Source organism: Chlorocebus sabaeus, chromosome 19 (genome assembly GCF_047675955.1).
Source record: "Chlorocebus sabaeus isolate Y175 chromosome 19, mChlSab1.0.hap1, whole genome shotgun sequence".
Classification (NCBI taxonomy): Eukaryota; Metazoa; Chordata; class Mammalia; order Primates; family Cercopithecidae; genus Chlorocebus; species Chlorocebus sabaeus.
The window spans coordinates 24,493,308-24,514,736 of record NC_132922.1 but is presented as its reverse complement, the minus strand read 5'-3'; the positions used below and the strand labels follow the sequence as shown (position 1 = coordinate 24,514,736).

Sequence of the window (21,429 nt, the reverse complement as noted above, 5' to 3'; positions counted from 1 at the left end):
ACACCAACATGGATAGTTGCCATCTCGCCTCCCTACTCCCAGACTAGCAGCAAACACCACCGTTGGCCATTGGATGAAGCTATCAGCAGGGAGGGCCGCTGTCAGTCTGCATCAGCTTCGGGAACTCTACTCAGGGCTGTTTCCTGGAACACCTCTCCTCTGGCACTGAATTGCTCAGTCATGCAGTTCCTGTATAAAACCCTTCAGTGTCTCCCCATCTCCTGCAAGATGATGCCCAAATGTCGAAGCTTGGCAATTTAAGCCCTTCGTGGTCTAATCCCTGCCGAACTCTGCAGACTCCTATGCCTATCCCCACACCCCAGGCACACTGACCACTGGGCAAATTCCTTGAGGAACCATGGCCTTACTCCTTTCTTCCCTCTGCCTTCTCCCTACCATTTATTGTTTTGTTTTGTTTTTTGTTTTGTTCTGTTTTGTGAGATGGGTTTTCGCTCTGTTGCCCAGGCTGGAATACAATAGCACAATCATAGCTCACCGTAGCCTCAAACTTCTGGGCTCAAGCAGTCTTCCTGCCTCAGCCTTCTGAGAAGCTAGGACTACAGAGGTGCACCAGAATTTTTGTTGTTGTTGTTTTTGAGACAGGGTCTCGCTTCTCTGCCCAGGCTGGAGTGCAGTGGCACAATCTCGGCTCACTGCAACCTCTACCTCCTGGGTTCAAGTGATTCTCCTGCCTCAGCCTCCTGAGTAGCTGGGACTACAGGCATCTGCCACCACACCTGGCTAATTTTTTTTTTTTTTTTTGTATTTTTAGTAGAGATGGGGTTTCACCATGTTGGCCAGGCTGGTTTTGATCTCTTGTCCTTGTGATCTGCCTGCCTTGGCCTCCCAAAGTGGTGGGATTATAGGCATGAGCTACCATGCACAGACTTTCTTTTCTTTTCTTTTCTTTTCTTTTTTTTTTTTTTCTTTTTTTTTTTTTTTTTTTTTTTTTTTTGTAGAGACAGGGTCTCTCCTTGTTGCCCAGAATGGTCTTCAACTCCTGGCCTCAAACAATCCTCCCACCTCAGCCTCCAAAAGTGCTGGGATTACAGGTGTAAGCCACTGCACCTGGACTCCCTACTCTCTGTTTATCTGCCTCGGGGTCTCCTACTCCTTCTTGAGGCTTCAGAGCAAGAAACATCACCTCCTCCAGGAAGGCTTCCAGGAAGCTCCCAATCTGAGTTTCTCCTTATTTTCTCTGTCCTTACTTTGATTATAACTCCTGCCACAATCCCTGGCTTACAAATCTAAATAGATCACTACTCAGTGACCCTTCTGAGCACAGCACAGTGCCTGGCTCATAGTAAATGCTCAAAAAAAAAAAAAAAAAAAAAAAAAAACATTAAGGGGAAGGAGAGAAGGAGACAAGAAAAGGAGAAAGAATGAGAGAGAGAAGATAGAGGGAAATAAGAAAAAAGGAAAGAAAGAAATATGAGTTTATATCTGTCCATGATGGATGAAGCCAAAGGTGAATTATCTGGCGTTCTTTCAATTAGAGATCAACTGTATCTAGCATGTCTAAGATGGCACATGTTTCTGTGGTATATTGAAGTGATTCTGGATTATTAACTGTCCATTGTGGTTTAATTATTTAGTGTCATGGTACTTTCTTGCATTGGAGTCTTTGAAAATGTGTCATCCTTTAACGGTATGAATGGTGACAGGTTTGAGTATGTCTCATAAATAAGGTGCCTCCATCCCACCTCTGCCCTACCCCTTAAACATAATGGATAACTCAGCTGACTTTGAGGAATTTGTCCCATGATAAATGGAAAGATCATTTCACCTTATATAAAAATGCAAGTTGTAATTAGCGAGCTGTCAGCATGTTTTGCATTGAAGAAGAATGAAAGATGCAGGTCATAGCCCCAGCCTGTAGGCTGGTGCCTAACACAGAGTTGTCACCTACGAAATGGTTGCCGATAATGGGAGTTTTGAAGGTGATTCTTCTTACAATGCAGCATTTGACTTTGCAATGAGTCCCATGCAGGCAAGACCATTGCATCAATGTGTCTTCAAAAACCCAATTGACGGCCGGACATGGTGGCTCACACCTGTAATCCTAGCACTTTGGGAGGCCGAGGTGGGCAGATTGCCTGAGCTCAGGAGTTCGAGACCAGCCTGGGCAACATGGTGAAACCCCATCTCTACAAAATACAAAAACAATTAGCCAGACATAGCGGCGTGCACCTGTAGTCCCAGCTACTCAGGAGGCTGAGACAGGAGAATTGCTTGAACCTTGGAGGCGGAGGTTGCAGTGAGCTGAGATTGTGCCACCGCACTCCAGCCTGGGTGACAGAGTGAGACTCTGTCTCAAAAAAAATGACTTACAAATCTCCGTGTCACAGTTGCAGTCTATGCTAATCTCACCCTCAGCCTGGGGGTAAGACAACTAGTCTGGGGCCTGACACATACACACTTAAGAAATTGTGTATCGCCTGAAAAAGTTAATCAAGGGCTTATTGAATTCCCATACTCTTGTTTCACATGACTCTCCCTCTTCTCTGTCCTCCAAGCCTGAATCTGAGCAACAGTGACATCTTGACCATCTACGATGGCGACGAGGTCATGCCCCACATCTTGGGGCAGTACCTTGGGAACAGTGGCCCCCAGAAGCTGTACTCCTCCACACCAGACTTAACCATCCAGTTCCATTCGGACCCTGCTGGCCTCATCTTTGGAAAGGGCCAGGGATTCATCATGAACTACATAGGTAGGTGTCTCATCTGGTCAATTTATTTTTTCTTTGTGTTTAGATGCAGGTTAAGGTGGTTTCCTCTAGGTTATTTGGCAATTTTGTACTACACTGATTTTTCACTGTGTTGGCACAGTCATGTTTAAGAGCCTGGGCTCTCTCAGGACCAGGGTTTGAGCCCCAGCACGGTCATTGAGGTCTGTGTGGCTTTGGGAAAGTTACTGAACCTCTCTGAGCCTTCTTTTTGTCATCTGTAAGATGGGAATAGTGATACCTGTTCCACAAGGTTGATATCAGGATTTAGTAAACAGTGCCTCATAACTTATGTTTCATGTGCGGTCAGCTGAGATCCTGTTGTCCTCATGTTTCATTTGTGGTCAGCTGAGATCTTATATCAGCATACTTCCTCATTGCTTCCTAATTTGTGCAACTTCTCAAACATTGTCTTCACCTTCTCGCCCGAACTGAAGCTCAGCTCTCCTCTAAGGCCTCTTCTTTTCCTGTAGCCACGTTGAACAAGGACAGTCTTCCTCTCCCACTTCATGTACTCTAGAAGCTGTAGATGCAAGAGATGTCTTTCCTGATCCTCAACGTGGCCTCCAAACCGTCTCTCCCGCTCATCCTAAAACAAACAAACAAACACCTGCTATCAAATTCAAGCTAAGCTCACACACTCCCATAACCCCTCCTGTGCTTTCATCCAATCACACTCTTCCCTTCTCATTTCCCACCCTGTAACTCTCCCTCATTCATTATTGGCTCTATCCCCCACTCCTGTTCAACCTTTAAACACCAGAGGGTCCCAGGCTCCATCCTGGACTGTATCTTCTTTTCCAGCTAGACTCAGTCCCTCCATGCCCTCATCTGGTCCGATGGATTTAAACAGTACCAATATCCATTGACTGGTTCGTACTTACAACCTTGACCTTAAACTCCAAATCCATCTATCCAGCTCCCTGCCAACTCCTCCCTTGCCTCCATCCAGTAGACATGTCAGATTTAACATGGCCAAACAGAATGATTTCTTTTTTTTTTTTTTTTGTATTTTTTAGTAGAGACGGGGTTTCACCATGTTAGCCAGGATGGTCTCGATCTCCTGACCTCGTAGTCCGCCCATCTCGGCCTCCCAAAGTGCTGGGATTCTTCTCCTGCCCACCACCACCACCACTCAACTGCATCCCCTGCTGTCTGTCAATCCTAGGAAATGAGACCGCAGATCTCCTGGTTTCTCAGGCTGCTTCCTCCTTCCTTGCCCCCATATCCAATCCATCCTCTCAGCTCCACCGTTACAATAGGTCTCAAATCCAAGCACGTGTCCCCATCTTTCTATGGTCACCACTCTAGTCCAAACTACCAACATTCCCAGATGTCAGAGGACTGGGACACCATGAAGTCCCACTCATCCCAGCCCCAGAAGAGACTTGCACCAACAGAGGAACTGGTCGAGCCCTGTTGTGTCCCAGCAGAAGAAACCCTGGGCAAGCAAGGATGAAGGGTTTCTCATTAGGGGCAGAGCTGAGCTCCCATCCACGCTTCCTCATTCCCAGCTCCAAAGCTTCCTTCACCCCCAACATTTTGGGCAGCAGCGGAGAACCTGGGAGACACAGAGGGTAATTAAGACGTAGCATCCTTTGACATCCAGAAGAATGGGTGGGTGGTTGCACCCCAAGAATTTCAATGGGCAGGATTCGGCCAGTGATTAGGAAACATGCTTGCACTTCCCAGGAATTCGACTGGCATCTTGATTTCCAGGATGGAGCAGAGAAAAGGAGAATTCATCCTACCCAGCCCTCTGCCACCACCACTACCACCAAAGACCCTGTGGTTGGAGCAAGATTCCATGTCTTTGGTTCTTTCTCCCCCTTCACTTAAAGAATTGTCCATCTAGGCCTGGCGCGGTGGCTCGTGCCTGTAATCCCAGCACTTTGAGAGGCTGAGGTGGGTGGATCACAAGGTCGGGAGATCGAGACCATCCTGGCTAATGCGGTGAAACCCTGTCTCTACTAAAAATATATATATATATTAGCTGGGCGTGGTGGCAGGCGCCTGTAGTCCCAGCCACTCAGGAGGCTGAGGCAGGAGAATGGTGTGAACCTGGGAGGCAGAGGTTGCAGTGAGCCGAGATTGTGCCACTGCACTCCTGCCTGGGTGACAGAGCGAGACTCTGTCTCAAAAAAAAAAAAAAAGAAAGAATAAAGAAAAGAAAAGGAAAGAAAAGAAAACAAAAAAGAATTGTCCATCTCTAACTAGGTTGGTGCAGAAGTGATTACGGTTTTTGGAGTTTTCATTTGCAAAAACTGCAATTAGTTCTGTGCCAACCTAATAATATGAATTGTCCTCTGTACCAGCACTTGCACCTAAAAACCAAGCTACCCCCTTGACCATGGGCTGTCTCAAGAAGCCTCATGCATGCCAAAGTACATTCCTTGTGTTTTTATTTCCATATGGCGAACATTTTTCATCCCTGCCTGCTACATGTCCTCCTCTCAGAGAGGCTAACACGAGTATTGATCTTCTTTTTTATGTTTCCCAGGGGCCTTTTTACCTTTGATTGTGCTGCTAAATATTTTCAGAATGTTATTGCTACAATTTTGTGTGGGTTCCCTGCTCTTTTCTGGGCAGTGCCCTGGGCTTCAGGGGATAACTCCTGTTGGCTGTCCAGGCAATATACCCTCCAGACTCAGCTGCCTTTGGAGGAATCTCTGGTCTCCTGGCTCCTGTCTCTCTCCTTAGATGTCCTCTCCCTCTCCACTGAAAGATGAGGTCATGGTTTTGCTCATTTATCTCCCCTAGTGCCCAAGTCAGTATTCCAAGCCTGCATTCAGATTGATGCCAAAAAAAAAAAAAATCTGACTCTGACTCTATCCAAGGCTGATCAAGGTTAGCCAGAAAGTCTGGCCAGTGTTCACTGTCTTGAAGAAGAAGTGTTCTTGTTAATTGAAGTTGAAACCTTTTGTGATTTGTGTGACAACTTACAGTCGGCAAGCACTTTAACATATATTATTTTATTTTATCTTCAAATGCATTATCTCTATTTTCCAGAGGATTTGGTTCATAAAAAAATCCCTTGACACCTCCTATGTGGTAGGCTCTGCATACCAGGATATAGAGATGAATAGAATATTCTCCCTACCCTTAAGGCATTAGTGGAAACGAGAAAGGCAGTCCCATTAATAGACAATATCAGGATCACAAGCTGATGCTGGGGAGGAGGCAGGCAAAGGATTGCAGAGAATGTTTTTCAAGGATACACAGCTTGGCTAGTTTGGGTAACAAAAGAAGAGAGAACAGCTCTTGATTATTATTCCTGTTAAAGAGACACACAGTTAATTTTACAAGAATGGCAAATAGACCGTTCTAGCTAATTGTGATGCCACTCAGTTGCTTACTACTTATGTTGAAGACCATGTTGAAAGAACTCCAAGGAGGTCATGCCTAAAGTCTATGGTAAAGAATGTCATGATTGATTAGTGATGCCTGCCATGGGCATGAGAAGGGTATTTGCCATTCTGGATCTAGATTTTACCATACACATATGTAACTCCCATTCAATGGATGCATCAGATGGTAGGGTCAGGGGTTCCTGTGGTCACTAGAGAATTCTGAAGCTCCTATATTGACCTAAATGCCTAAGCCCAGCTCTGGAAGGTGGCCAAAGTTTATCTGCTATGATTGCAATTAGAGCCTTCCACAGGAAGACTCTGGGCCTACATGGTTCTGGAATGTGAATTCTACCTCCCAGAATTCACCTTTGAACAGAGAGATGCAAAGACCCATTCACTGTTTCCTGTTCTTTGCCCACTGTCTATGGCCAAATGTATGGGATGGAAGGGATTAAGAAACAGAGGCAAGTAAGCAGTGCTTTTTGAGAAGACTTTGGTTATTTGTTGTGTGTTTATTCCTCTGAGTCTAGGATAATAACTAAGCTCCATATTGTAAGTCAACTCCAATCAAATGACAGTGACTCCCTGGAGTGCTGTTTTGAGGATTGGGAGGTTTCCGCTTGATTCAAACAAACAGAAGGCAGTGCTTGATTAGTGATGTCTGCCATGAGCATGAAATGGTAGATGGTGGTGTGTATTCAGTGCATTTGTGCTTTTCTTTTGCACAAAAATTGAACCTTGGTGCTAATCTTGACCATGAGACTGAAACTATGACTTCACATCCCTGTATTTCTAGCGTCTAATAAGATGCTCATAATATCTCAGTCAAACAAACAAATGAATCCATCTAACACATCTTAGTGTTCACACAACATCATCATATCCTGCATGTTACTTAACTTTCACATTGCCCATTGGAATAGGCAATGCAATAATTATTGACTCCACTCTGCAGATGAGAACAATGAGGCTCAGAGCAGTTAATGGGCATGACTGGAGTCACACCATTTCCTTAAAAAAGAAAGAAGACTAGAAAAGAAGTCTTCCAACTCCTAGGGCAGTTTTCTAATTCTTACTAAAGTTAACAAGGGCCCATGGGAACAGACAATTCCAGAACCTCCACTTAGGGTGTTTGGTAAAAAAATGCATGTTCCTGAACCAGTGTCTCTGGGGTGCAGGCCCTGGAATCCGAAGAACAAGAAGGTTATAGGGCAGTTTTTTAATTCTTAGCAAAGTTAACAAGGGCCCATGGGGATGGACCATTCTAGAAACCTCTACTTAGGGTGCTTGGTAAAAATGCGTGTTCCTGAATCAGGGTCCCTGGGGTACAGGCCCCGGGATCTGAAGAACAGGAAGGTTAAGTGACTTAGCCAAGGCCACCCAGTTAGTAAACAGTGGGGACAAGATTTAAGCTAAGCTTCTTCTACATCGTGGCAGCAACTGAGAAATTACAAATGCAGTGGGTGCCACCAAGGAGACAGGAGGTCCCACAGGAGCGTGAAGCCGTGGTGGCCCATATTGAAAAGTCAGACAAGCAAGTCTTTCTCCGTCTCAAAGCATTTGGCTCAAGGCAGACCACATTTCTGATGTCTGCTCCCATTTCTCCCCTTTCATCCACAGTCTGAGCATCTGCAGCTGTGTCCCAAATCCAGGGCTTGGCTGATTTTTTCAGAGGCCTAAAAATAGAGGCTCCTGTCCCCCCACCAAGCAATTCTCGAAGCTATTTTCTTACCCTTCTTCTTGCAGACACCCATGAGATCTCCTTTCCCCAAATAAAATCATGATGAAATCCCGGGAAAAGCCATTGCTTGGTTCTCAGAATGACTTCCCTGCAGACGGCGGAGGTGCTCTGCGTTCCCCAGAAGCACATAAGAACTGCAAATTAATTATACAACATAATTAGCTCGCTCCTCCAAATCTGTGCAGTGGGCACTTTGAAGCAAGAATAGTAATAGTTTGCCCTGCATTGCTACCTTAGTAACAAGAGTTTGTAGGAGAAAAACAGAACAATTACAGAGAAAGACACAGTAATAAGCTGCGGGTAGCATTTTCTGGAGTATGCTTCATGTTCACTAATGATATGCAATTGGATTTGAAGAATATACCAACGGTTTATTTTTATTTATTTTTGTTCAAATTGTTTTTTTTTCTTTTCTTTTCTTTTGAGACAGGGTCTCACTCTGTCACCCAGCCTGGAGTGCAGTGATGCCTTCATGGCTCACTGCAGTCTTAAACTCCTGGATTCAAGCAATTCTCCCACCTCAGCCTCCTAAGTAGCTGGGACTACAGACACTTGCCATCATACCTGGCTCATTTTTTAGTTTTGTTATTGTTTTTGTAGAGATGAAGGGGTCTCTCTATATTGTCCAAACTGATCTCAAACTCCTGGGCTCAAGCAATCCTCCTGCCTTGGCTTCCCAAAGTGCTGAGATTACAGGCAGGAGCCACTGTGCCCAGCTTGTTTTTATTTTGATAGCTAATTATTTTTCTTAATGAATATTAAAAATGCATACATTATTTATTCACCAAACTCATGGATTTTTAGGTATTCTTAGGATGAAGCTGAGCATATTAATCACCTATTGCTGTGTCATAGAGTATACCCCAAATTAGCAGTAAACATTTATCATCTTGCAGTTTTTCTGGGTTAGAAATTCAGGAGTAGCATGAGTTGGATGGCTTTGCCCTGGGGTCTCTCATGAGGCTCCAGTTAAGATGCCAGGCAGAGCTGCAGTCATCTGAAGGCTTGATGAGCACTGGATGATGAACTTCCAAACGGCTCACACATGTGGCTGGCACGTCAATGCCAACTGTTGATAGAAGACCTCAGTTTCTCTTCCTGTGGGTCTCTCTGGAGGGCTGCTTGAGCATCCTCACAATATGGCAGCTGCTTCTGCTGAAACGAGTGATTCAACGGAGAGCAAGGAGAGAACCTCAATGTGGTTATGATCTAACCTCGGAAGCCACCCAGGACCACTTTTCCAATCTCCTATTCAGTGTTGGTGAGGACTACACAAGAGTGTAAATTCTGCCGGGTACAGTGGCTCATGCCTGTAATCTCAACATTTTGGGAGGCCCACGCAGTAGGATTGCTTGAGCCCAAGGCTTCAAGACAAGCCCAGACAACATAGCAAGACCTCATCTCTACAGAAAAACTTTTAAAAATTAGCCAGGCCATGATGGTACATGACTGTCGTCCCAGCTACTTAGGAGGCTGAGGTGGGAGGATCACTTGAGCCCAGGAGTTTGAGGCTGTGGAGAGCTATGATCATACCCTTGCACTCTAGCCTGAGCAACAGAGACCCTGCCTGTAAAAATAACGATGATGACAATAATAATAATAAATGAAAAACAAAAATAAAATAAAAAACAAAAATAAAAAAATTTTAAAAGAGTGTAAACCCTCGGAGGCGAGAGTCATCCAGTGACATCCGGTGAGCAGCGGCCACAGTGAGGCAGATGCCGTTATAATTACTCCCTCATGAAAGGTCAAGGAACCTGAGCTGCAGAGTCAAAAAGCGATTGTCTCCCCATCACACCGTTAGTAAGTGGCAGAGCTAGGATTCTGTCTGACTCGAAATCCTAGACTGGTTTTATCAAACCAAGACAATGTTCAGTTGTCTGAGTTCAGTGGCCCACAGAGAGGGGTAACCATAAAGCTTCACTATCGACGAGCTCTTGCCAGTTAAGTGATTTTGGAAGCGTGTTGGTCATTTCTAGAGGCTTTTTCTTCTCTTTGCTCATCCCTCTAGCCTTCACAAAACGAGGCCCCAACAATAAGACCGCTTCCCCCATCTAAGGCTGACGTTTCTCTTTTAAAGAGGTGTCAAGGAATGACTCCTGCTCGGATTTACCTGAGATCCAGAATGGCTGGAAAACCACTTCTCACACGGAGCTGGTGCGGGGAGCCAGAATCACCTACCAGTGTGACCCCGGCTACGACATCGTGGGCAGTGACACCCTCACCTGCCAGTGGGACCTCAGCTGGAGCAGCGACCCCCCATTTTGTGAGAAAAGTAAGAGTGGTCTTGTGTCCTTCCCCTAGGTCCCTGGGTGGCAAATCCCTTCTAGGGATCTTTTTTGGGTGTGTGCAGTGGAGCTGTTTAATGTAGAATCTGGACTCCCCTACCCCACCAATTCACGAGCATTGCTCACAAATGTCATTTTATAGCCGTCAGTGGGATCACAGACTCAGGTGCCTTCAGAAACCTGGCCCATAATGTAAACGAGTGAGATAAGCTGGGTGTGAGACATTGGGAGTGGTGTGAACTCCAGTGAAGGGGAGTGTATGTAGCCTGGTGCAAAAGAACATTTGGCTGGGTGTAGCAGCTCGTGCCTGTAATCCTAGTGCTTTGGGAGGCTGAGGTGGGAGGATCATTTGAGCCCATGAGTTTGATAGCAGACTGGGCATTACAGTGAGACGCCATCTCTAAAAAGTAACAATAAACATAAAAATTAGCTGGGTGTGGTGGGACATGCCTGTAGTCCTAGCTACTCAGGAGGCTGAGACAGGAGGATTGCTGGAGCCCAGGAGTTCGAGCTGTGATTATGCCTCTGCCCTTTAGCCTGGGTGACAGAGCAAAACCCTGTTGAGAGGGGTGGCATGGAAAGAGAGAGAAAGAGAGGGAGGGAAGGAAGGAAAGAAGGAAAGAAGGAAGGAAGGAAGGAAGGAAGGAAGGAAGGAAGGAAGGAAGGAAGGAAGGAAGGAAGGAGGGAGGGAGGGAGGGAGGGAAGGAAGGAAGGAAGAGAAAGAAAGAGAGAAAGAGAGAGAAAGAAAGAGAGAGAAAGGGAGAAAGGGAGAAAGGGAGGAAGGGAGGGAAGGGAAGGGAAGGGAAGGAAGGGGAGGAAAGGGAAGGAAGAGAAGGCAACGGAAGGGAAGACAAAGGAAGGGGAGGGGAGGGGAGGGGAGGGAAGGGAATGGGAGGGAAGGGAGGGAAGGGAATGGGAGGGAAGGGAGGGAAGGGAAGGAAGGAAGGGAGGGAAGGGAAGGAGGGAAGGGAAGGAAGGAAGGGAGGGAAGGGAAGGAGGGAAGGGAAGGAAGGAAGGGAGGGAGGGAGGGAGGGAAGGAGGGAAAAAGAGAGAAGGGAGAGGAGAGGAGAGGAAGGGAGGGAGGGAAAAATCATTATTATTTAACCATTTTAAGAGATTGGAATGAACATGAACTTCTATGGTTCAATGAACTTCTATGTTTCCCCATAGAAGTCTTCTTACCTGCCTCATTTTTTGCCAAGAAAAGGCCCAAAGTGGAGCAAATAAATTTGAATTGGGCCCCTTCTGTGTGGGACTGTTTGCATTTCCATGCTGGGTCTCTCACTTATCCTCCATCCAAGACAGAGGAGACCCACCAAATCACCTCTGTTGTTCTCTCTTCTGATGAAATGAGGTCAGAAAAACCCCTTGGCACAATGGTCTCCCCATAGAAGTCGCTGGATGCTGTTAACACCTTTCATTGGTTAAACTCTTGTCTTGACATTGAAAGACATATATAGCCATACCTTAAAATGACATTGGTAACGATGCTTACTTATAGTACCCAAGCAGTAGTAAAATGATAGAATAGAAAGTGAAAAACTTTGATGATGTTACTCTTTGGAAATAATGCCACTGTTAAAAATTTATTCTATATTGCTTCAATTGTGTGTGTGTACATGCACATTATACATACATCACATGTCACACATAGACATCTATATATGTGTCTTATGTCAACCATAGCTCACTACAACCTCAAGGTTTTGGACTCAAGCAATCCTCCCACCACAGCCTCTCAAAATACTGGGGTTACAGACGTGAACAACCACACTCAGCTAATTTAAAACATTTTTTTTGTAGAGATAGGGGTGTTGCTATCTTGCCCAGGCTGGTCTCAAACTCCTGACCTCAAGCAATCCTTCTGCCTCGGCCTCCCAGGGAGTTGGGATTACAGGCATGAGCAACTGCACCCAGCAGGTCCATTCTTACAAATCCTGCATCTGCTTTTTCTCAGCTCAGAAATGTGGATATCTTTTCATATCATACATGTTGTCCAATTTATTCTCTTTTAATTGGTTTATTGTCTTCCTTTTATCTATATTGATTTTTTAATGTGCAAAGTAATGAATGCTTATTTTACTATATTCCAGCACTGCAGAGAAAGCAGTGAAGGCTCCCCCTCATTTTCTTCTCTTTAACAGTTGCTCAGAATTTCACGGGATGGCTATTCCATGATACTTAACTATTTCCCTGTTAAACTATTTGCAATGTTTCCTTAAAAAAAAAAAAACTACAAATAATAATGCAATGTGCAAACTTATACATAGGTCTTTGGACCCTGATGCAAATTATTTAGGCAAATTCATATATATGTACATGTATGTGTGTGTGTGTGTGTGTATTTTTTTTTTTTTTTTTTTTTTTTTTTTGAGACAAGGTCTCACTCTGTTGCCCAGGCTGGAGTCTAGTGGTGCCATCATGGCTCACTGCAGCCTTGACCTCCCAGGCTCAAGCGATCCTCTCACCTCAGCCGCCTGAGTAGCTGGAACAACAGGTGTACGGCACCATGCCCCGTTAATTTTTGTGTTTTTTGTAGAGACTGGATCTCGCTGTGTTGCCCAGGCTGGTCTCGAACTCCTGAGCTCAAGCGATTCATCCACCTCTGTCTTCCCTTTCAAGTCCTACGATTACAGGCAGGAGCCACTGCGCCCCATCTCTTTGGGCAAATTCTTAAAGGAGGAATTAAATTCAAAGCTATTTTCTCCTGGCCTATTCTCCAGCCACCTTTATCAAGCAAAAGATACATTATCTTCCAAAAAGGAAAAGAACTAAGTTAGGAAACTTTCTTTTTTTTTTTTTTTAGACTCACTTTGTCCCCCAGGCTGGAGTGCAGTGGCGTGATCTCCGCTCACTGCAAGCCCCGCCTCCCGGGTTCATGCCATTCTCCTGCCTCAGCCTCCTGAGTAGCTGGGACTACAGGCGCCCGCCACCACGCCCGCTACCACGACCAGCTAAATTTTTGCGTTTTTAGTAGAGACGGGGTTTCACCGTGTTAACCAGGATGGTCTCGATCTCCTGACCTCGTGATCCGTCCGCCTTGGCCTCCCAAAGTGCTGGGATTACAAGGAGGAGCCACCGCACCCGGCCAAGTTAGGAAACTTTCTAAATCATTCTGTAATTCTCAGCAAACCCACGGTCATCCAGAGGTCTGACGTCCACTTGGTCTGGTTTCATCCCGTGTAGTTATGTATTGCACCGACCCTGGAGAGGTGGATCACTCGACCCGCTTAATTTCGGATCCTGTGCTGCTGGTGGGGACCACCATCCAATACACCTGCAACCCTGGTTTTGTGCTTGAAGGGAGTTCTCTTCTGACCTGCTACAGTCGCGAAACAGGGACTCCCATCTGGACGTCTCGCCTGCCCCACTGCGTTTGTGAGTCCTGTTTGTTGAATTGGGTCCCCAGTAGGTTGAAGCAGATTCACTTCCTCTTGTTCACGATGGGAGGCTGGGCTGCTAGGAGAAAGCATTCTACTTTTCGACAGGGGCTTTTATTATTGTTACTATGACACAACAGTACCTAACACGGATTGGGGGCACACATACTATAACATTTACGGTAAATTTATCTTGCATTGCTCTAAGTCTTCTACCAAATGTCACTCTTTCTTCCTCAAGTAGCCCCGGGTGCACGGTATCTTTGGTTTCTTTCTTTCCTTCTTTTTATTTTTATTTTTATTTTTTAGACGGAGTCCCACTACGTCACCCAGGCTGGGGTGCAGTGGTGCCATCTCGGCTCACGGCAATCTCCACCTCCCGGTTCAAGCGATTCTTGTGCCTCAGCCTCCGGAGTAGCTAGGATTACAGGCACATGCCGCCATGCCTGGCTAATTTTTATATTTTTAGTAGAGACGGGTTTTCACCATGTTGGCCAGGCTGGTCTTGAACTCTTGACCTCAAATGATCCACTCACCTCGGCCTCCCAAAGTGCTGGGATTACAGGCCTAAGCCAAGGCCTTGGCCTCACTGGTTTCATTTTAAGAAGAGGATACTATGCTAGGTGTGGTGGCTAACACCTGTAATCCCAGCACTTTGGGAGGTCAACGCAGGCAAATCACTCGAGCCCAAGAGTTTGAGACCAGTCTAGGCAACATGGCGAAACCCCGTCTCTACCAAAAAAATACAGAAATTAGCCGGGCATGGTAGTGTGTGTCTGGTGTCCCAGCTGCTCAGGAGGCTGAGGTGAGAGGATTGCTTGAGCCCGAGAGGTCAAGGCTGCAGTGAGCTGTGATTGTGTCACTGCACTCTAGCCTGGGTGCAAAAAGAAGGGGATACTACTTCAAAGCTCTCCAGGGACTCTCATGCACAAACAGCGTTCACAGTCATTGCATAAAGAAAGCATGAAGTTATATGGAAGGAGCAGAGTCTTACACAGTATTTTGGGGGTTAGAAACTGTCAGCTGCACTAATATTTTAAATTAGTGTGTTATGAACAACTTCATTTGGAATACAGCCAGCTCAAACTCCAGAAGCCACACTGAGGTCTTGACAGTGTTGAAGAACCAAGAATTTAACTCTGGGTGGGGCGAAAAAAAGAGAAAAGAAAAAATAGAATTCTTGTAAGTTGATTATAAATTCCCCTACATCTGATGTGAGTAACACTGTGTACAATTTATAGACTTGGCCACCTCCTATAGTGGCTATGTTTTGTGACTTCTCACAACTACCTAAAACAGGCTTCACAAATTTCGATGACCGCACTAACAAGCAGCTCTACAATTCAGACGAGCAAACTGCAGAAAGGCAACCAGAAAGCAAGAAGGTCTTTATCTGTTTTCATTGGATAGGCTGATACTTACTGAGCACTTACTGTATGCCAGGTGTCGTTCTAAGAATGGCGCATGCATTAACTCTTTTATTCCTGGCAGGAAAATAAAAATGGAGATATCTGTCACTTCTCGTTGGAGACAGAGCACAGCCAAATTCAAACTCACGAGAGACCTTCCTCTCTGCTCTATTCATGAGCCAGCCACAGCCAAGTTCCCATTCGCTAGTTCATAAATTCAGCTTCCTCCGCCCGCAGAAGGGCTTTACTCTACAGACCCCAAAAGAATGAAGAGTTTTAGGCCCACAGTTCTTACTTCCCAGATTTCCCTTAACATCTGATCCTTTTCTTGTGAGAGAAAATTTTCCATTTCTGTGTTCTTATTTTCTCTTCTCAAAAAGGCAGGCTTTATTATTCTGTTTCCACAAGTAACAGGGATTCTTGGACCACACAGCCCTGTGCCTCCATCTGTCTTTTTAGTCAGAGTCCCAGAATTTCAGAGCTGAGGGGAAGCTGAGAGATAGAATACAACTGCAGGACGACTTAGAGATAAAATGCAACTGCCCCCACTGTACAGACAAGAACAATAGTTACTTATTGAATGTATGAGACACACTGCTAAGCACACTACACATATCTGTAAACATGTGCTTTTGCTATGTGTGTATATATAGTGTGTGTACATATGTGTATATATATGCATGTATAATGTGTGTACATATGTGTATATATACACACATATACAATATGTGTACATATGTGCATATATGTACACAATATGCGTACATATGTGTATATATGCATATATATAATATGTGTACATATGTGTATATATGCATATATATAATATGTGTACATAGGTGTATATATGCATATATAATGTGTGCATGTGCATATATATGCATATGTAATGTGTGTACGTGTGTATATATGCATATACATGTGTGTACATGTGTGTATATGCATATATAATGCGTGTACATGTGTGTATATGCATATATAAAGTGTGTACATATGTGTATATATGTGTACATATGTATATGTGTATATATGCATATCTGATGTGTATGTGTGTATATGCATATGCATGTGTGTACATGTGTGTACATGCATATGTAATGTGTTACATGTGTATATGTGCATATATGTGTGTGCATGCATATATGTGCATATATAATGTGTGTACATGTGTATATATGCATGTACATATATGTGCATGTGTATATGCATATACATATGTGTGCGTATGTGTGCATATATGTGTGTGCATGTGTGTATATGTATGCATATATAATGTGTGTACATGTATACATATATATGCATATACGCATATATTAAGGAAACTGATAATCAGAGGGAAGTACAGATAACAAGAATCATCGCTCATTGAATGTGTAAGACACATTTCTAGACACTATATATATATATTAGTGAATGTATGCGTGTGCGTGTATTTATACACACATACTAACCCTAGCCCCTTAACCACAACCACACTTCGTCCCCAAGCCCCAGAACCTTGGGCCAAGTCCACATTGGTTGGTTCCTGTTATAGGTTCAATCCATCCCCAAAAAGATATGTCAAAGTCCTAACCCACAGTATCTGTAACTGTGACCTTGATTGGACGTAGCATCTTTGACGTCCTAACCCATGGTATCTGTAACTGTGACCTTGACTGGAAATAGGGTCTTCAAAGTCCTAACCCATGGTATCTGTAACTGTGACCTGGATTGGACATAGCATCTTTGACGTCCTAACCCACAGTATTTGTAACTGTGGATTTGATTAGAAATAGAATCTTTGCAGATGTGGTCAAGTTAAACTGAGGTCATACTGGATTAAGATGGGTGTCGATCCAATGACTGGTGTCCTTGTAAGAAGAGGGAAATCTGAACACAGATGGGGACACGGATACAGAGAAGGCCACGGGATGACAGAGGTAGAGACTGGAGTGATGCAGCTGCAAGCCAGGGAGCACGAAGGAAGGATCCCCCCACTGCAGCTTTCAGAGGGAGCATGGCCCTGCTGACACCTTGATTTTGGACTTCCAGCCTCCCAGTACTACAAGCCAATAAGTTTCTGCTGTCCCAAGCCCCTCCGTTTGTGGTCCTTTGTCAAGGGCAACCCTAGGACGTGAGTGCCATTCCCATTTCCTTCTAGTGACTGCAAGAGCGATCAGAAGCAGCCACTTTAGTAACTCCAGCTGCAGAGACCCAGAGATGAAAAGCTTAAAACAAAAGCTTCTATTAAAATACTGAAAGGTGGAGACATCATGTTTTAAAAAAGAAAAAGCACTTCGCCAACGAGACCCAGTCTCTAAAGACCCTCTGAGCTGCGGCAGCTGCTGCTGGATTTCCAAGAGGCAAGCCTTCCTCCCTCCCTTCAGGGACGCTTTTCCCTGAAATCTCAGCATTGGATCCGCAGTGCTGAGTAGAGACGGCTTCCCTGACACCCATGCTAATGAGTTCACGAGCCACGCGGGGTGTCAGGAGACACGCAGTACTCCCAAAAGCCTGAAGAAGAGCCCGGCGTGTGGTGGCAGCGACGTGACAAGCAGGCGAGGCTGATGGGAGATAACACAGGAGGCGAGAGATGGTCAGATCCTGGCAGCGCAGCTCCTGAGTAAGAGGGAGGATGCAGTCTAGGTTCTGAAGGCATTTTTAAGGTTGAGGCTGTCGGACATAAAACAGCTTTGAAACATTTTGTCAACTGAACAAAGGGAACAGCACCGATTTGATGAGCCCCTTCAGTAGGCTGACCTTTTCCCCGGCAGTAGCACTGTTCAGCCTCATAGACATTGCATAGGTGAATGCCTGTCCACTTAAAAGCAGGCAAAGAAGGACTGGAGAGGGTGAGTAGCTTTCCTGAGGTCACACAACAGAAAGGAAGACCAGAATTGTAACTCAAGCCTGACCAAACCCAAAAGCATCTTCCCAAAATCATCACTCTACGGTTCAGCTTTCGGGCAAACCTCTGGTGCTTAAGAGTCGACAAAGATCTTCCACCAAGAAGTTCATGAAGCAGACAGAAAACTACATGAGCCGCCGAGCCCAGCGGTGCGGTGGCTCACACCTGTAATCCCAACACTTGTGGGAGGCTGAGGCAGGAGGATCACTTGAGGTCAGGAGTTCCAGACCAACCTGGCCAACATGATGAAACCCCCGTCTCTACTAAAAATACAAAAATTAGCCAGGCTTGATTGTGGGCACCTGCCATCTGAGCTACTCAGGAGGCTGAGGCAGGAGAATCTCTTGAGCCTGGGAGGCAGAGGTTGCAGTGAGCAGAGATCACACCACTGTACTCCAGCCTGGGCGGCAGAGGAAGACCCTGTCTCAACAAAAAAGAAAAAAGAAAAAAAGGAAAGAAAACTGCATAAGCTCTGGGTGTCTACAGCCTCTTGCCCAGTCACTTGCCCGAAGCCCTGGTTTGGTCCCGTGGAACTCAAAGTCATGTCCATTTACCCCAGGGCACTTTTAGAACAGACAGGTCAGGCAGAGCTAAAGGGAAGAGTCTGAGTGTCAAAGTCAGACACACCCTCCAGTTCTGCTGTGTGACCTTGGGCAAGTAACTTGCCCTCTCTGGGCCTCAGAGCCCCTATCTGTGAAAGAAAATAATACCCTTTACCAAGAAGGATTGTTGGGGGCAGCTCAGTCATTCAACTTACTCAGTTGTTCAGGCCTCCTATATGCAGGCACACGTTAGGACAGAGGTTCCCAAACTTTCTCAACTCACAATACCCTTGGTGTCGCATGAATTATTTCAGAGATTTCCTAGGCCAAAAAACCCAACAATTCCATGTATTAAACAGTGAGGTACAAACAACTGAATAAATAGTTGTCTCTTCACAACGTAGTAGCCATTTGAAAAAGTAATGCATGTACATTAAAAGAAAAATGGTTTTTTTCATTATGAAATAATGACAATTGCTGGCCGGGTGTGGTGGCTCATGCCTGTAATCCTAGTGCTTTGGGAGGCTGAGGCGAGCAGATCACCTGAGGTCAGGAGTTCAAGACCAGCCTGGCCAACATAGTGAAACCCTGTCTCTACTAAAAATACAAAAATTAGCTAGGTGTGATGGCACGTGCCTATAATCCCAGCTACCCAGGAGGCTGAGGCAGGAGAATCACTGGAACCCGGGAGACAGAGGTTGCAGTGAGCAGAGATCACGCCACTGCACTCCAGCCTGGGAGATAGAGCAAGACTTTGTCTCAAATAATAATAATAATAATAATAATAATAATAATAATAATAATAACAATTGCTGCTACGAGGATGTGTATTCCCGTTGGGCTGTGCAAAACTTCTCAAACGTTAGGATCAGATGGGACTTCACCACCCTAATTTCCTGTTCCATGTTGATTTTGTCACAGTTCTTGCTTTTTAGCACAAGCACCACAAAAAAATCCAACTTTGCAATGATGGGTCATCACCGAAAAAAAGGTGGTGCAATATAATGTTTGAAACAGTGAACTATCTCGAGCTGGTAGTTCACAAGCGTCCAACATATCATTGTGTTTCCTCGGAACTTTTTTTTTTTTTGAGATGGAGTCTGGCTCTGTTGCCCAGGCTGGAGTGCAGTGGCGCGATCTCGGCTCACTGCAAGCTCTGCCTCCCAAGTTCACATCATTCTCCTGCCTCAGCCTCCCGTGTAGCTGGGACTACAGGTGCCCGCCACCACGCCCGGCTAATTTTTTGTCTTTTTAGTAGAGATGGGGTTTCACCGTGTCAGCCAGGATGGTCTTGATCTCCTGACCTTGTGATCCACCCGCCTCGGCCCCCCAAAGTGCTGGGATTACAGGTGTGAGCCACCGTGCCCGGCCCCGGCCCTCAGAACTTTTAAAAAATCCCACAGCACCCCTGTGAGTTCCTAGTGGCATCCTGGGTCACGTTGGTGCACAGTTTGGGAACCCTAGCACTAGTCCCTGGAAAAAACAGTAAAGTATAAACAGATATGACTCACATTCTCATGGAACCTGGGGCCTGTTTGGAAAGGAGGGTGGAGAGACAGGTCTATGAAGAAACCGTCAATATCACCTCCTCCAGGAAGTCCTCCCTGATTCCCTAGGCTGGGTTGTGTTTCTCTCCTCAGAATTCCCATGGAACCTACAGGGACATCTGTCACCACAGCTGCTGCAGTTTATTGAAGTGATCTGTTTATATGTTTGTAGAATCACATTCCCTAGAGTAAGAAAGGGAAATAATTTTTTAAAAATATATAGAATCAAACACATAACTCATTTGCTAGGATTGTCTCCAGTTGATCCTTGAATCCCCCAGGCCCAGGAGGCTCAATAAACAATGTTACTATTACTGTTGCTGATATTGTTAGCAAAACGAATGTGGTCTTTATCACACCTCCGCTTTGCTGCAACTTCCCCTCTTTGATAGGGATGTGGTGGACGACTCCTGAGGTACCCATCCCAGAGACATAAACCACACCACTAAAAGTAACAAGAATCTGACAAATCCAGTGAGGGTTTTATGGATGGCTCTCCAGGAGTCACTTAGCTTGCTTAAAAGACAGCCATTCCCCGGGAAGGCCCTCGTTCATCACAGCCCTGAGCCCAGAACACCTGAGATACGAGACAGAGGGATTTCCCAGCCCGGACAGAGCCCACCGGTGCTGTGGCCAGACTGTGGCCACGGTAGGAGCTTCCACTGTTGAGCCGTCTCCTGTGGCCACATCTTGACCAGCATGTCCAGTGTTAACTGAGTGCCCGTCCTCATTTAGAAATCTCTGTCTCTGGGAAAGCGGTCTCTCAGAGAAATCTGTGATAACCTCGGGGATTTGGGTAAAAGAAGGGCCTTTTGTTATAGCAGAACCATTACATGGACAGCACTCAAAACCAGCACGTCTAGATTTGTACCCCAGCCCTGCCTCTTACAAGCACCAAGACTTTATACAAGCCAGCTTTCTCATCAGAAAGATTGAAACACGAACAAGACAATCATAAAGATAAAGGCTTTTGATGAATGGTGTGCCTGGCACATAGCAAGTCTTCAGTTAACATCGGCTGCTAATCACCACTCTGTTTCAAAGCTCCACTACTTGTAGGGTATATCGCAAACCATTTGTAACTGTTACTAGGGGATTGCTTTCGAGCATTTTGTTCAAATGTGCTCCAGAAATATACATTTTCTCCTATTGTTAAAGACGGAGGAACATGGAAAAAGAAAATAGAAATGAGGGTAGGTTTGTGATTAGATCTATAAGGCCATCGGTCCAATTCATTTGCATTCCTGGGAGAGAACGGCTGGAGTTACACCAGTTGCAACCCGAATTGTTTAAAACATTCGACCAGTGGTTTTCAACCAGAGGCGATTTTGCTTCCTAGGGGACATGTGTCAATACAATTTCTAGGGAAATTATGAGTTGTCACAACTTGTCAAGGAAGAGGGGTGCTACCGGCTTCTAGCAGATCAGGGTCCGGGACGCTGTTCAGTATCCTCCAGTGCCCAGGACAGCCCCCACCACAAAGAATTATCCATTCCAAATGTAAACCCTGTCTCAGTTGAGAAAACCTGCCTTAGATGATCTTATTTCAAAGTGTGA

At 45.3% G+C, this 21,429-nt stretch overlaps 1 protein-coding gene across 6 annotated transcripts in view; it reads left to right on the top strand.

Annotated features, from left to right (window-relative positions):
- Positions 1 to 21,429, top strand: part of SEZ6L (seizure related 6 homolog like) — a 213,546-nt gene that overhangs the window by 169,351 nt on the left and 22,766 nt on the right. For 5 of the 6 annotated variants that reach the window (XM_007975228.3, XM_007975227.3, XM_007975226.3 and 2 more), the window contains exons 10-12: positions 2,517 to 2,713; positions 9,900 to 10,094; positions 13,294 to 13,485. In XM_007975228.3, the coding sequence (XP_007973419.2) occupies positions 2,517 to 2,713; positions 9,900 to 10,094; positions 13,294 to 13,485 (584 nt within the window). The remainder of the gene's footprint in view (positions 1 to 2,516; positions 2,714 to 9,899; positions 10,095 to 13,293; positions 13,486 to 21,429) is intronic. The other variant, XM_007975230.3, reaches the window with a different exon arrangement.